The sequence below is a fragment of the Lipotes vexillifer genome, unplaced genomic scaffold (assembly GCF_000442215.2).
Source record: "Lipotes vexillifer unplaced genomic scaffold, Lipotes_vexillifer_v1.1 scaffold1492, whole genome shotgun sequence".
In the NCBI taxonomy this organism is placed as follows: Eukaryota; Metazoa; Chordata; class Mammalia; order Artiodactyla; family Lipotidae; genus Lipotes; species Lipotes vexillifer.
Genome location: NW_006769666.1, coordinates 181,722 through 198,216, shown reverse-complemented (window position 1 = coordinate 198,216; position 16,495 = coordinate 181,722). Strand labels below are relative to the sequence as shown.

The 16,495-nt window shown below is 50.8% G+C and overlaps 1 protein-coding gene across 1 annotated transcript in view; it reads right to left on the bottom strand.

Annotated features, from left to right (window-relative positions):
- The window catches only part of INPP5D (inositol polyphosphate-5-phosphatase D), a 131,590-nt gene that overhangs the window by 61,741 nt on the left and 53,354 nt on the right, over positions 1-16,495 (bottom strand). The window contains exons 3-4 of the mRNA XM_007445726.1: positions 5,526-5,676; positions 3,030-3,201 (exon numbers count right to left, since the gene is read on the bottom strand). Of these exons, the coding sequence (XP_007445788.1) occupies positions 3,030-3,201; positions 5,526-5,676 (323 nt within the window). The remainder of the gene's footprint in view (positions 1-3,029; positions 3,202-5,525; positions 5,677-16,495) is intronic.

Here is a 16,495-nt window from a genome sequence, read left to right as displayed (position 1 = left end):
AGAGGACTTGTTTTCCTGCTTCATCAATTCCTAAAGATCGGATCTGAGGGCTGAGGGATGCTCTAGTCCAGAGATGGCAAATGGCTACAGCTCACAGGCCAACTCCAAGTTCACAGCCAAGGGCCACCTGGAACTCTGTGTCAGGGAGGTTCCCAGTCATCCGAGGCTCCGAGGGGAAGTCTCTGTGCTGAGTGATGGGGCCGGGGGTATGGTACTGGCAGCCTAGGTGCCGGGCCTTTGCACCCCCAGCCCTTGCTCCTGGTCTGGTCCAGTCCCTTTCAATTACGGATGAAGCACATGGGCCCGAGGCAGGACCTGCCCTCGCCTCGCACAGGATGGCCCAGCAGAGGCAGAGCCTGGGCCGCGTCGCGCCAGGGCTGCCCCCGAGGTCTGATCGCCCCTCTACATTCTATCACCCAGCAGCATGTTTTTCTGGATAACTTTTGAGCTTTTGTCCCTATAATAGTGAACATTATAATTACAGCAAGTATGTCCTGAGCATAACATACCAGTCACTCTGCTTAGCACTTTATGCTCTTTTTTTCCTCCTAATCCACAAATCAATGTTATGAGGCAGATATTACTATTATTCCTATTTTACAGACAAGGAAACAGAGGCTCAAGGATGTTGATTTACGTGTGTGAAAAAATTCGTACAAGCCTTAAATAGCTTTGCTCCAGCCTTGCAATCATGTTGAAGCTAGAGGTCACAGGGTTTTCTTTTCTGTAGGATCCTTGGAAGAATGAAAGGCTGTTGCTCTTAAACAGCAACAGCTGTTCAATGGAAGACTGAAAAGACATAGATTAGCCATTTTGACTTATTTAGCCTGAGAAGTCAGCGACTATTTACGTACCAGTTGTCATAAAATTTAAGTTTAATCTATACTTATTCTGAGTCTTGACACCATAGAAAGATCCAGTTTCTGCCTCAGTCTGTTTTGCTGAAAAGGCAAAATCTCTCCTACAGCATGACGATATGTACTTTAACAGTTCTCGTGCCTGTTGACTTTAACTTTGAGACCATCAGTACTTGCTTTAGGAAGCGATATTTGTTAAAATGTTTGTTGTAGAAAAGTGTTGACAAAAAGACGTTAAACTCTGTTTATCAGAGAAGGTTGATTTTACTCAGCAGTCTTTTATTAACTATGACCTAACTGATTAGATCTAATTAACTTGCACAAAAGACTGTGCAGGTTGTCTTATAGTTAATAATCTAAAGGCAGTCCTCTGTGTACAAAGCTATTTTACAAGCAACACAGATTAACTTCCAAACACAAGGCAGAAGCTTAGTTTTTCATGACCCGGAAGAGAACTGAGGGCACAGGCACCATGGTCCCTCCAATGTGCTCCACCCACACACCTCCATCTCCAAGCAGAAGTTCTAGGAAAGTTCCATTTGCCATTTGTTAGCTGAGAAGCCACACCAGCCTCCCGCGCTCACCAGCCCTCAGCTGCCCCCGCCCCCTCTCAGGAGGCTGCGTGGAGGCTTGGCTGAACACCTTGTCCTGCCCCACTGGGCCCTGAGTCCCTAGAGAAGACCTGTCCCTAGAGAGGATGGACTGACAAGGAGATGTAGCCAATAGACCACGTGGGAGAGTCAGGAGGTGATGGGCAGCAGTGGCACCATTGAACATCCTTGCCTATTTCCTCAAGGACTGCCCTGCATTTAACACCTAAACCTGGAGAGAAATAGAATCTCAAGGAAACTAAACAATGGGCCCTGCCTGAACTATTTTAATAAGCATTTGTTATATAGATACATATATCAGGATAATCATGATAATGGATCAACATATTCAAAGCACTGAATATTTAGCTTCTTGATAAATAGCACAAGGAATTCCAGGAGTGTGCAGAGAATATAACCTGGCGGGCCCGGAGAGGAATTAGAGGAAATGTCAAGGTGGAAATAGAGAAACACCAGATATCTTAGCAACCGGTGGCTTGTGTACCTTCAGGCCTTTCCTTTGTATTTGGCTAAATCAGATGGTAGGTGAGCAGCCCTGGCTGTGTCTCAAATTAATCTTTCAAGCTGGAGATGTTGCGTTAGCCCTGCCAATAGGATATTCTTTGGAGGGCCTTTTTCTCATGAAGAAACAAAAAAATGTTTTTCAATTTTTAACACATGGAGAAGGCTGTGTACTCATTAATTCATTCAACACAGATCTAGGGAGTGCCGACTCCGTGCCAGGTGACATGCTGGGTGCTGGGGACACAGTTCCCCTCACGGAGCGTCCTCCCTGTGGAAGCCATCCCCTGGCCTGTGTTAAAGTCAGGGCCTCTGATTTGCAAAATAACCAACGCCCCTCCCAGCCATACCTCCACCTCCCATCATCCAGCCTGGGCCTGCTGAGGGAGGTGAAGGGGCTGCAGGACCTCATCAACATGGACCAGTCTGGTACCACATACGGGGCCAGATCCTGAGAGCCCTGGATCAGGGCAGGTGAAACAAAGTGTTAAAAGGATTGCACCTCACTCCTTCCACCACAAAGAAAGGATTGGCATGCGGTGTAGACCTCACAGTCTACACCACACATGGAACAGTTGCTCTGACCCATTTCCCGGTGACAAGGAAGTTGGCCTCCTTTGCATGGGGCCCAGAGCAGGTCCAGGCTGCAGTGCAGGCAGCTCCTCCACTGGGACCATCTGAGTCAGTGGACCGCATGGTGGGAGGAGTCTTTGGGATGGGAAAAGATGCCATGTGAGTTCACGGCAAGCCCCAGCAAGGGAATCACAGCATAGGCCCCTGAAGTCTGGAGCAGGGCCATGCCATCTGCAGCAGAGGACCATCCCTCATCCCAGAACCAGCTCCTGCCATGCCGCAGGGCCTGGAAGACATGGAGCACCTGAGCAGGGCCATCCAGTGCCCGTGCAGCCAGAGCTGCCCCGCGAGCTGGGCTCCCTCAGACCCACCGTCGGGAGGCTGGCGGGCTCCACAGCAACCTGTCCTAGTGTGGAAGCGGCATCTCCAGGAGACAGCACAGGGTGAGCTACCTGGGTGTCGTGGGGCCTGCCAGGTGGGGACTCACCCACTGGTGTCCATGGTCTGCAGGCGTTGGAACAACGTCTCTGAGAGGCTTGGCCGGCTGACCTCCGTGGCTCGAGGATAATCGTTGGAAACAGGGACTTCCTTGGCCTCACATGGCCCGGCAGGTAAATGGATGTTTCTGGGTGGCAGCTCGGGGGGAGACAGGACGCCTTCTACCCAAGACAAGAGCAGGAGTGCCGTCTGGGCTGACCGCTCCCTCCCTCAAGATCACCGCCTGCGGACAGGGGCACGTGGCCCACCCTCTCCGCCCTCTGTGCGGTGATCCTGTCCACCCACCATGTGGGGTCCAGGCCACTGCGCCCAGCTACAGACACGTCTGTGCCCGCACTGTCCCTTCCTGGCCCTGTTCCCTTGCCAGCTGACTCCTGGGCTAGACAGGGAGCCTGCCAAGGGCAGGGACCTGGTCTTGGTGGTCTCTGCCCCGGGGCCCAACACAGACATTGTCCCCTTGAGGAGCTCTGCAAACACCTGCTGGGGTCTGATGGCCATGCCGGGCAGGGCTGCTGGCCACGGACGGCTGGAGACAGCAGCCCCAGAAGCTCAGCAGGACGGCCGGAAGCAGAGCAGGGGCCCTGGACCAGCAGAGGTTGGGCTCCCGTCGTGGGAGGAGCTGGGCCAGGGAGCAGGCAGGTCCGGCCACACTGCCCCTCTCTCTCCCACCCTGGCCCCCTTTTCTTTGTCCTTTCTCTCCAGCCTCTGTCCTTCTTTCTCTCTCCCTCCAGACCCCCAGAGACAATGAAAGGAAGTGAGGGCCTCCCTCCACCCAGGGAGCTGAGATATGAAACAAATGACTTGGACTTGGCTTGGGAGATGGGACTCCCGCCCGTTCACCTTGAAAGCTTCCACCCTGCACGTACCACAAATGGGTGAGGGTCCTGAGCCCCTGGGGTCTGCAACCTCCTGTCGGAGCGTCTTTTCACATGGGATGGCTGCCCCACGGCTCTGGACACAGAGCTGCCCGGGGACATTCTCTTTAAAGGATGAGCCATTCCTTCACTTCCTCACCTGGCTTGGGGTTCTTTCAAGGGTTATGATCCCGTTTGGAGCCCCAAGGGGACTGGCAGTGCCTTGAGAAGACCTGAGCCAAATCCAACCCCTTGGACTGGGGGTGGGAGACACTTGGGTTCAAGCAGACAATGGGTCTTTTTTTGGGAAGGGAAGCCAGCCGTCCTGAGATTGTGCTTCTCTTTCTAGACCTTTTGGGGGGTCTTTTTCTACTGTTGGGGTCTTTCTTTAGACGGCCGTGCCCGGAGGGACAGAAAAGCTGGCCTGGGGGGTGAGAGAGAAGTGCAGAGGGCATTTCTGCATGATGGCTTCTCGGTGTCGAGGCCGAGCCTGGGCTCCTGGGGACAGCTGGGGGACATGCGGCCCAGGCACAGCACTAGCGAGTGACCCTGGACTCACACGTGGACATGTCGGCTCTGGCTATTTCACAGCTGAGGGCGCCTCTTACTGGGCCAGGGAGGCGACAAGGGACACGGCTGCCTGGGTCCCCTTCACCTCGGCAGACCTGCACTCCTTTTGAAACACTCTGCCTGGCCCTCGTCTCCTCCAGGAACTGGTGAGACGGCTCTTCAGAGTTTACCCTCGGAGGAGGCTGCCGATGAGCTGTGCAATCGCTCACGGTGGGTCTCCAGGCAGGTGGGAGGAAAGGTGGCCCACGGAGGAGGTCGCAAGGACGCTCAGCATGTGGCGGGCAGCAGCCAGGGATGGGCGGAGTCAGGCCGGGGACCCCACACCTCTGGTCTAATCTGTCCTTCAGGGGAGACGCCGGGGGTCTCGGCTCCAAGCCCTGGGACTTAGGAGGAGCCCCGACCAGTTGAGAGGTTCAGTTATGTATGTCAGGGCTTTCTTTCAGGACATGAACTTTTGAGGGGAAGAGAAGGGGATCTCCCCAGCTGCACTGCCTCTCTCTGCCCGACGCTCGCTCTATTAGTCTGTCCCTCCCCTGTTTAAACAGCAGGACTGACTCTCACATACCTTTTAGGGGCTGTACTTTATTTTCTTTTAATGATGATATAAAGAAACATCCTTTCTCATCCTTCCAGCTTGGTGCAACAATCTCCTTCCTCATTCTCTTCACAGCAAAACTCAGCTAATTATTTTGACAATGATTTTAGCTGCATTTGTTGTGTGCTTACTATGTACTAGGCGCTGGGATCTACACTGACTCCTTTGATGACACCCTGAGAGGTAGATATTATTTTTAGTGTCTCTTTAAGAGAGGTCTGTGGTTTAGAGAGGTTAAGTAATTCACCTACGGTCACACAGCTGAGAATATGGGGTGCAGGAAGTTTGACCCAGGTCCCAGAGCCTGTGTTCCTAATTGGTCTTTAACCACCATGTCACTCCCTCTGATAACCAGACCCACCCAATCTACAAGCACTTGAAGTGAGAGAAACACCCCAGAACTTCACTATGGGACTTAGATGGCAGGCAGGGTCCCGGAGGCACCTTCCCCTCCATCCCTTCCTACCTGTCTCCTCCTCTGGCTCATCGCCTGCGTCCTCCTCCTCCAGTGGCACAGGATACTGCAGGTGGGTTACCAGGCCCATGTTTTCCTTCTTGTAAAACTCGATAAGCTGGTCCAGCTTGGTGAAGAACCTCATGGGGACGCCTTCGGATGCCTGAGGACCAATCCCAAGCATAAGCACATTGAACTGGCTGGAACATCACCCAACCACAAAGGCCACCTGCAGCAGAGACCAGCGAGGCCGAGAGTGACCACAATCCAGAAGAAGCCCAGGGCTCCTATGCAGGGCCTGCCTGCGACGCCCACACCCTCACAGCCCCTAAGAGCCACTCTGCAAAAGGCACAGATAGGACAGTTTTAAAGACTTTTTTCTTTCAGTTTAAAAAAAACTTTTATTTTTAAAAGTATGATGTTACCAAGTCATGCATTTTCATTATGGAAAACAATTTAAATACAGAATTAAAAAAAAAAAAAAAAAAAAGAAATCACCTGTAGTCCCACAACTCCAAGAGACCTGTTTTTAATAGCTTAGAATACTTTTTCTAGACTTCTTGTGTGTATGTTTGTGTGTGTTTGGTGGGGGGAGTTATTACCCCACTCCAAAGATCATTTATTTTTAAACTCGGGGAAAAATCTATTACAGCAATTGTTTTGCTTTTATTTTTATATTTTTCATTTGATATAATTCTGTTTTGTTAAAACTCAGAAAATGGTTGAGGCAGCACAAAAATCTTCCCTGATTTGTATCTCTGTTGTTGAAGGAGGGCAGGAGGGTAATTCTACTGGACTGTTCAAATGCCCTGGGGCCAGGTCTCCTTCGTATTGCCTGGTGGCTCCAGCAGGAAACTCAAGTTCGTCCCTCGGCAGCCAGCGCCGCCCACTGAGGCCCCCCCGCTGCTGAAGCCCTGCCCACATGAAGGTCCCACCTCTGTGATTCCCCATGGTGGTCTATCAGGCAGCAGGGTAGGATGGGACAACTGCAAGCAGGAGGCTTAGGTTCTCATCAGTGCTGTACCCGACTGCTCCTGACCCAACATGGCCCAACATCCTGTCCACCCTCCCTGTCCAGTCCCCTGCCCCGTGCCTCCTTGGTGTTCCATCTCAAGGTATGGCACCATTGTCTCCCCACTGGCCCAGCCAGAAACCCAGAGGACTTCTCCCTCCCCCAGCACAGATGGCAAAACTGGACAGTGTAAGGCCGGGTGTTCCTCATCCAGCCAAGACGATGCTGAGCGAGGGTGCAGCCCCAGGTGGAGGATAATGAGGTAGCCGGGCTTTAGGGAAGGGCAGTGAGCCGGGGGCGGCTGGACAGAAGCAAGGGATCAGGCTGCTGGTGGGTACAGGGATGAGCCCCAAAGAGGCTCCCCCTCTGGGTGGGGCTTCCCAGGCCTTGAAGGCACAGAGTGCCCCCCACGTCCTATCACTAAAGTGCCTATGAGTCACCCCCATTATCATAGTAGCTAACAGGTCAATGACATTCATGTGATTTAGAAATGAGTTGAGGAGGGGCTACCTTTGGAGTTGGAGGTCAGGGGCCCAACTGCTCCTCCGGGGGGCTGCCTGCTGCTGGGACCCATCGCCCATGGGAAAGGAGAATAGGGAAATAGGGTGCACGTTGGAAAGCCCACCCAGGTCGGCGGGGTCTGGGCTGAGCGAGGCTGGATCGTCTTGACTCGCCCACCTTCCAGTCAGGTGCCTATTGTTCCGGCATAGTTGGCACTGACGTGGGAGGTCATCAGGGCCACAGGTAAGTGGGGTTGGGAGAGCAGACAAGGCAGGACAACCCAGACCGGGACAGATGCAGACATCTGGGAATGGATCAGGACTCAGACCTGTCCCTGAGCCCAGTTCCCGGTGGTAACCCCAAGTAGCGGTGAGGATGCGTTTGCCTTCCTTCAGAGACTCCGTCTCTCCATCACTCACCTTCACTCAGGCTCCACACTTGCCTCTCTGTCTCCCCCCGTCTCTGTCTCTCCACATGTATTTGTGTGTGGGATGCAATGCGCGCACGTATAAATCTGTACGTGAGGGCACGTCTCTGTTTGAGCGTGTGGCTTATACTGTTCAGTAAATTAGTAGAGCTTAACAAAAGGCCGGGCCTTCTACAAAGTAACTTAAATAGGCTGAAAACCCAAAGTGAGTGGAATAACAAAAATAATTTCACACGACACAAGGTCGATGAACTCGATTCGGTTAAAGCAGTCATGACAAGTGTCATCCTGTCAAAAGAATTTACAGCTGATGGATGACAAGCCATAGGCGTATGGATAAAGGATGTGAAAGTATCAAAGAAAGTCAAAGTGAAACGACTCATGTGTGAGTCTGGAAAAGGGTTCTCAGCTGGAGGATGTCTGGGGAATGTGCGTTTGAGAGAGCACATGAGCTATGGCAATTTAGATGCACCAATGCTGAGACACTATTATTTTATGTACTGCTAAAAGCTAAAGCATAAACCAAGATACACCATCAAGCTGCGGGTACAACTGATTTCGGAGATGTTAATACGACAAAATAAACACCTTAGAATTGATGAAATACGTTGGGTACTAAGCGTGCAGAAGAACAGAACACTCTAAAATTCATCTGAACCCTATGGATCCAGTGAGGGAGGAGGTGGGCGGGTGCTGAGCGCTGAGACAGAGCTGCTGGGACACTGCGTGTGCTTGGACTGGTCACAGAGGCCAGGGAGCCAGGGCCTGGTGAATCACCGCTGCTGGCTGCCCAGGTGGTCCAGGTTCCCAGGAAGATAGAGAATGAGGGTTGAGACCGATCCCAGCCCCACTCATGGGGGTGAGGAGTGCAATCTGGACAGGTGGGTCGGAGGCTCTGTATGCCTAGGAAGGAGCAGCCCTGCCACGGCCTTCTCACTCCTGAGCTGGGCCGAGAAAGGCCCTCTGTCAGGCAGGATGGCCAAGTCAAAGCCAGGAGTGGGAGTCGAGGTTTCCAAGTGGACAGTGCCTTGACCGTGGGCCAGCAGGAGGACTGGGGCCCCGTGGGGATGGGTGCCTGGTCGAGTGTGATTCCGCCTGCCCATGCAGCCCATAGTCAGGGGCCAGATCTGCTTCCTGTCGTGTCCCTAGATGGTGCCAAAGGGCCTGGCCGTCGTGGGATGCTCGGCAATTAGTGCATGCATGGACTTGCAGGATTAGGGTCAGGATGAGTCAGGGAGAGAGATGGTCAGAGAGGACCCTGTGTGGGCCTGGGACTGGGGATACAGAGCAATGGCTGGGGGGAGGGTAGGTAGCACCCTCTTCCTTCATCCTCAATCTGATCTGCCAAAGGTGATGCCTTTCCAACACTTTAAAATGTAAAACATCTGGGCTTCCCTGGTGGTGCAGTGGTTGAGAGTCCGCCTGCCGAAGCGGGGGACACGGGTTTGTGCCCCGGTCAGGGAGGATCCCACATGCCGCGGAGCGGCTGGGCCCGTGAGCCATGGCCGCTCCCCCCCCCCCTGCCGATGCAGGGGACACGGGTTCGTGCCCCAGCCCGGAAAGATCCCACATGCCGCGGAGCGGCTGGGCCGTGAGCCATGGCCGCTGAGCCTGCATGTCCGGAGCCTGCGCTCCGCAGCGGGAGAGGCCACAACAGTGAGAGGCCCGCGTACCGCAAAAAAAAAAAAAAAAAGAAAAAAAGTAAAATGTCTGACTACAAGGTTGTCATGTGTATCAGTCAGGTCCAGGCAGGAAGCAGATGCCACATTCGCCTGGGGGGATTTCAGAAGGACTTAGTGGACAGGGTGTAGGAATACACCTGCGAAGTGGGGGAGCAGTTTCCCTCCTGATCCAAGCATAAGGGGGGCAGACGCAGGACCCAGAGACGGCTGCCAGGCCGGGGCTGAGGCCTTCCGCGAAGCCAGCCCCATAGGGAGGGAACAGGGGTGGGCGGTCCCCCACCCTCCCACCACGCAGCTGTGCCTCCCATCCTCCAAACGCCACCGGAAGCCAGGGGATTTGGAGGGGGTCTGGGCTCGAACATGAGACACACAGCACAGAAGCAGCCCACGGAGCCCACAGTGACAAGACGCCCAGGGAAGCTGTGGGAAAGTAAGGCTTGCGTGTCCTGCAGGCAAGGGCAGCCCTCACCCCAGGAGGGGGACCGGCCATGCTTCTGGGGCAGGGGGCTGCCCTGGATCCTTAACGGCCACCAGATTTCAATTCCTCATTCCACAGCCGCTGCCTTCCTGAAGAGATTCACCAAGTCATTCTGAAACAGAGAAGGAAACCCTGAAGCCCCACGCTAGCCGTTCACTGCGGACAGCGGCCCTCACAGTTACAGATGCCCCCCAGGGTGGTGTCCCTGGGGGAGTGATGGGATTTCTGCTCTACGGCAACTCTCCCACCACCAGGAACAAACTTCTTCTCTCTGTGGCAGATCCCCAGCGCACAGAGCAGAAGCTTGATCTGAAAAACACAGAGCAGCAATTCCTGCGTCAAGTCGCCTCTGAACTTACGACGTGCGGGGCAAAGAGCAGACGTCCCTCATGGTTTGTGGGATCGACTGAATGGACGTGAATTTATGTTCATCACCAAAAGTGATGCCGGAAAAAAAACGTGGTTAGTTCAGAGCGTGAAACAAGATACCTAACTCTTCTCTTGCCTCCTCTTGCCAGGTCTATGGAAATTTCCAGGTGATTTCCAGCAAGATCATTTCAGGGAGTCCCTGCAGACAGCGCCTTGCCAAGCCCAGCTGTGCCTGCCTCCCCACAAGCTTATAAGTTTTCGAAGGAAGGGGACCCGGCTAGGTTCAGCCTCACGTAGTCCCCCAGGTGCCTTGCGCGGCTAATGACAGGCCTTACCCCTCTTTTGAGACATGTGTGCAGTGCCTAAAAGGGACTTCACAGTTGAAAAGCTGTAGCTTCCCACACTGCGATGTGGGCTGCTGAACTGGACTCTGCAGGGAGAGACCCTTTCACTCTACGGCTTGGCCCCTGTGCTCGTCCAGGTACAGTACTCCTGGGAAAGTGTGGACCAAGGGGACAGGGCTGCCCACCCCCCGCAAGGCCCCAGACCACTAGGGTCTTGAAAACAAAGGACAGCTGATGTCCAGACTGTTGGAAGCTCAGGGCTGCGGCCTCTGAGAAATGTGGTGTTTCCAGAACTAGTGCCTGGGCTCTGACTTTCAGACACCCTCCAGGGGAAGGCGGAGCACCCTGCAGGCCGAACTTTCCCAGAGGGTAATTTTAACTTCAGTGCTGTCTGCTGTCACTAAATGGGGAACTGAAAGAAGGCGAGGCCCCCGGGAGGAAGCCAGCAAGGGGGCTCCAGGAAGACGCTGCTGCCCGGCACCTTCTCCTCATGCTCTGCCAGGCTTCGTTTTAAAACAAAAAGTGTATACAAGCACTGTGGAAATTTTACAGATAATGGGAAAGTGTGCAGAAGTGGTGGTGGGCAGTGTGCTTATTATCCCAACTATAGCAAAGCGTTTCTTTCAAGTCGGTGGGAAAGTCACTGGAAAGATCTGAAGCAGGGAGACAATACCATTTGTCTGCTGTGACGAGAATGGTGGGGTGGGAGACGCTGGTGTCATTACTGTTTCTGTTTTCCCAGTGGGGAGACCCTGGGCTGTGGAGGCAGGGTGTCGGAGGTCTGAGAGGCAGTGGCGGGCTTCAGCCCAAGCCAGGGAGTCCCCAGACCTGGGGCCCCCACACGTCCAGAGGCAGCTGCACTGATGGAGCAGAGCGAGGGGTAATGTGGAATTTGGCTGTCCAGGCCCAATCCCCGCCCCCAGCAGCATTTCCTCCACTCAGACATCAGCTCAGCAGGGGCAGGACTCCCCGCCCAGGCCTGGCCACCTCGCACGGTCTGGAAGCTGCCTCCTCCCGCCCTGCCTCTGCCCTCCCGCACCTCTGCCAGCCCCTGAGATGCTTTCCTTGGTCTTTCTTCTGCCCTCAAGCCTGGTCTGAATCTTTAAGCACCTCCTCTCCCCCAAACCTCTTCCTAAGAATCACAGACTCCAACTTGGCTGATGTCCCTGCCATTTGATGAGACGGGAGAGGGGGGTGCGCAGGCGGGTTGGGGAGGAGCCCTGGAGAAAAGCTTCAGATCCAGAAGTCCCTCTTCAGCCATCTGACCTGGAATGGACCCCAGGATGTGTCTCCTTAAAATCCGATCAGCTCTTCCTTTTTCCCTTCCCTTCTCCTTCTTTCTTTAAGACACGTATCATTTTTCTTTCTTTCCTTGCTCCTCCTTTGAAGTGGCCAGAGCCAGTGGGGCTTTGGGGCTGGGGCCAAGGAAGTGGTCAGGGGGCAGAGGAAGTGGCTGGGGCAGGGAAGTGATCGGAGCCTTAGAAGCCGGCCTGGCCGGAGGCCCAGGGGCAGCAGAGCAGGAAACGAGCAAACGAAACATATGGAGAAACGGGGGCGGGTCTCTCACTGCCAGAGAAGGGAGTTAGGTTAGAATGAATTCCGTCTGTAGTGTTCAGCTGGAAGAGGAGGCTTCATTGTGAACTCAGGATTTTTTACTACACACAGGTAAATACTGATGCAGGTGTGAGTGCGTGTGTGTGTCCACACACATTTCCCGGCTCTGTCTTCTGAGAGGATCCAGAAGCAACAACACCCCAGTGGCAATGAACCCACCTAAATACTACCCTCCAACAAAAAGAACCAGACTCCTTGGAGAGAGGGCCGGGCTGAATCTAGGGCTGGGGCAGGAAAGGTATATCTGGGCCTGGAACATCTGTTGCCCCAGAAAGTAAGGAAATGTTCACAAAATGATGAAGATTTGTCAAAAGGGTATAGGAGTCAGGAGACAACTGAAGGGACAGTTGAAAGGACCATCTGGCACAATTTGAGCATCGAAATGGATAATAAAAATAATTATAATTCATTGAATAAAATAAGAATTCATGAGTCTATACCCATGTAAATAGATGAGAAGGGAAAGCTCTTTCTCACAGTAGAATGCCAATTAGTAACTGTCACAGGAATGATGGAAATAGTCACCGTTTGGCAACCTTCATAGTAATAGCTGATTCAGGAAAGAATCAACAGATGCCAAAGAGGCTAAAACTAGTGGGTGAGCATCTGAGGAGGAACAGCCCCTCTCGACTGCCTCAAAGTGTCTTCCCACAAAAGAGTTAAAGGGGAAAATCGTAACTTTACAATGAGAAAAACTGGCAGACCCCACCTTAACCAGGTGGCAAAGTTAACTTTACCAGTAATGGGACAAAGTGACATGGTGCCCTCCTGGGATGGGTACACAGAGGACAAAGCAGCACTTCTGTGATGCACCCACCAAAATGCAGCACCTGGACTCAGGTTTCCAAGTTGCATGGAAACATCTAAAAACCCCACATTGAGGGACAGTCTGCAAAATTACTAGCCTATTATCTGCAAAAATGCCAAAGTCATGAAAGACAAGGAACTGTGCCTCTAATGGGCACTAAATGGATGCGATAATTACATGCAACATGTGATCCTGGATTGAACTTTGGTCCAGAGGGGAAGGTATAAATAAATAAATATTTGTTTACATATGAGTTTTACATATATTGTATATAAGTATATATATATCTTATATACTTGTAAATATGTATAATATATGAAAAACATATATAAACAAATATTTACTTTCAATATAAATATTTAAATAATATCTACATATTGCTGTAAAGGGCATTATTAAGACAACTGGGGAAATTTGAATGGGGTCTGAAGATTAGATAATAGTATTTTATTTATGTTAATTTCCTGATTTTGACAGTTGAACTGAGGTTACGTAAGAGAGTATTATCATTTAGGAAAAACACATAGAAATATTTAGGAATAATGGGGCACTGTCAGCAACTTATGCTCCAATAATTAAAAAAATAATAATAATATGAGACGAAGAGAATGAGAAACTTATTATGCTAAAATGTTGATTGGGGAAAATGAATGAAGGGAATACAGGAAGTTTTTGTACTGTTCTTGAAATATTTCTGTAAGTCTGAAGTTATTTTCAAAATAAAAAGTGAAGGAGACAATCAAGGTGGAAATGATCTATATCTTAAACAGGAGAGTGGTTATATCTAATAACTCTTTTTTTTTTTTTTTTTGTGGTACGTGGGCCTCTCACTTGCTGTGGCCTCTTCCGTTGAGGAGCACAGGTTCCGGACGCGCAGGCTCAGCGGCCATGGCTCACGGGCCCAGCCGCTCCGCGTTTTTTTTTTTTTTTTTTTGCGGTACGTGGGCCTCTCACTTGCTGTGGCCTCTTCCGTTGAGGAGCACAGGTTCCGGACGCGCAGGCTCAGCGGCCATGGCTCACGGGCCCAGCCGCTCCGCGGCATGTGGGATCCTCCCGGACCGGGGCACGAACCCGTGTCCCCTGCATCGGCAGGCTGACTCCCAACCACTGCGCCACCAGGGAAACCCTAATAACTCTTTTGAGCTATACACTATAATAAAAAGTTTAAAAAAAAATTAGCTTGTGTAACCTAGCTCATTAAATTAATATGCACACGAGAACACACACACAGGAACAGGGTTCAAGATGGCAGAGTAGAAGGACGTGTGCTCACTCCCTCTTGAGAGAGCACCGGAATCACAACTAACTGCTGAACGATCATTGACAGGAAGACACTGGAACTCACCAAAAATGATATCCAACATTCGAAGGACAAAGGAGAAGCCGCAGTGAGATGGTAGGAGGGGCACAATCACCATAAAATCAAATCCCATAACTGCTGGGTGGGTGACTCACAAACTGGAGAACACTTATACCACAGAAGTCCACCCACTGGAGTGAAGGTTCTGAGTCCCACGTCAGGCTTCCCAACCTGGGGGTCTGGCAACAGGAGGAGGAATTCCCAGAGAATCAGACTTGGAAGGCTAGCAGGATTTGATTGCAGGACTTTGACAGGACTGGGGGAAACAGAGACTCCACTCTTGGAGGGCACACACAAAGTAGTGTGTGCATCGGGACCCAGGGGGAGGAGCAGTGACCCCAGGGGAGACTGAACCAGACCCACCTGCTAGTGTTGGAGGGTCTCCTGCAGAGGCACGTGGTGGCTGTGACTCACCGTGGGGACAAGGACACTGGCAGCAGAAGTTCTGGGAAGTACTCCTTGGCGTGAGCCCTCCCAGAGTCTGCCGTTAGCCCCACCAAAGAGCCAGGTGGGATCCAGTGTTGGGTTGACTCAGGCCAAACAACCAACAGGGAGGGAACTCAGCCCCACCCATCAGCAGACAAGTGGATTAAAGTTTTACTGAGCTCTTCCCACCAGAGCAACACCCAGCTCTGCCCACCACCAGTCCCTCCCATCAGGGAGCTTGCAGAAGCCTCTTAGACAGCCTCATCCACCAGAGGACAGACAGCAGAAGCAAGAAGAACTACAATCCTGCAGCCTGTGGAACCAAAACCACATTCACAGAAAGAAAGACAACATGAAAAGGCAGAGGACTATGTACCAGATGAAGGAACAAGATAAAACCCCAGAAAAACAGCTAAATGAAGTGGAGATAGGCAACCTTCCAGAAAAGAATTCAGAATAATGATAGTGAAGATGATCCAGGACCTCGGAAAAAGAATGAAGGCAAAGATCGAGAAGATGCAAGAAATGTTTAACAAAGACCTAGAAGAATTAAAGAGCAAACAAACAGAGATGAAGAATACAACAACTGAAATGAAAAATACACTAGAAGGAATCAACAGCAGAATAACTGAGGCAGAAGAACGGATAAGTGACCTGGAAGACAGAATGGTGGAAATCACTGGCACAGAACAGAATAAAGCAAAAAGAATGAAAAGAAATGAAGACAGCCTAAAAGACCACTGGGACAACATTAGGCATACCAACATTCGCATTAGAGGGGTCCCAGAAGGGGAAGAGAGAGAGAAAGAACCGGAGCAAATATTTGAAGAGATTATAGTCGAAAATTTCCCCAACATGGGAAAGGAAACAGCCACCCAAGTCCAGGAAATGCAGAGAGTCCCAGGCAGATTAAAACCAAGGAGAAACACATTGCGACACATAGTAATCAAATTGACAAAAATTAAAGACAAAGAAAAATTATTAAGAGCAACAAGGTAAAAACGACAAATAACATACAAGGGAACTTCCATAAGGTTAACTGCTGAATTCTCTGCAGAAACTCTAAAAGCCAGAAGGGAGTGGCACGATATATTTAAAGTGAGGAAAGGGAAGAACCTACAACCAAGATTACTCTACCCGGCAAGGATCTCTTTCAGATTCAATGGAGAAATCAACAGCTTTACAGACAAGCAAAAGCTAAGAGAATTTAGTACCAGCAAACCAGCTCTACAACAAATGCTAAAGGAACTTCTTTAAGTGGGAAACACAGAGAAGAAAAGGACCTACAAAAACAAACCCAAAACAGTTAAGAAAATGGTAATAGGAACATACATATCAATAATTCCCATAAACGTGAATGGATTAAATGCTACAACCAAAAGACACAGGCTTGCTAAATGGATACAAAAACAAGACCCACATATATGCTGTCTACAGGAGACCCACTTCAGACCTAGGGACACATACAGACTGAAAGTGAGGGGAAGGAAAAAGATTTTCCATGCAAATAGAAATCAAAAGAAAGCTGGAGTAGCAATACTCATATCAGATAAAATATATTGTAAAATAAAGAAGGTTACAAGAGACAAGGAAGGACACTACATAATGGTCAAAGGATCAATCCAAGAAGAAGATATAAGAATTATAAATATATATGCACCCAACATAGGAGCACCTCAATACAGAAGGCAAATGCAAACAGCTATAAAAGAGGAAATTGACAGTAACACGATAATAGTTGGGGAATTTAACACCTCACTTACACCAATGGACAGATCATCCAGACAGAAAATTAACAAGGAAACACAAGCTTTACATGATACAGTAGACTAGATAGATTTAATTGATATTTATAGGACATTCCATCCCAAAACAGCAGATTACACTTTCTTCTCAAGTGCACACAGAACATTCTCCAGAATAGATCACATCTTGGGTCACAAATCAAGCCTCAGTAAATT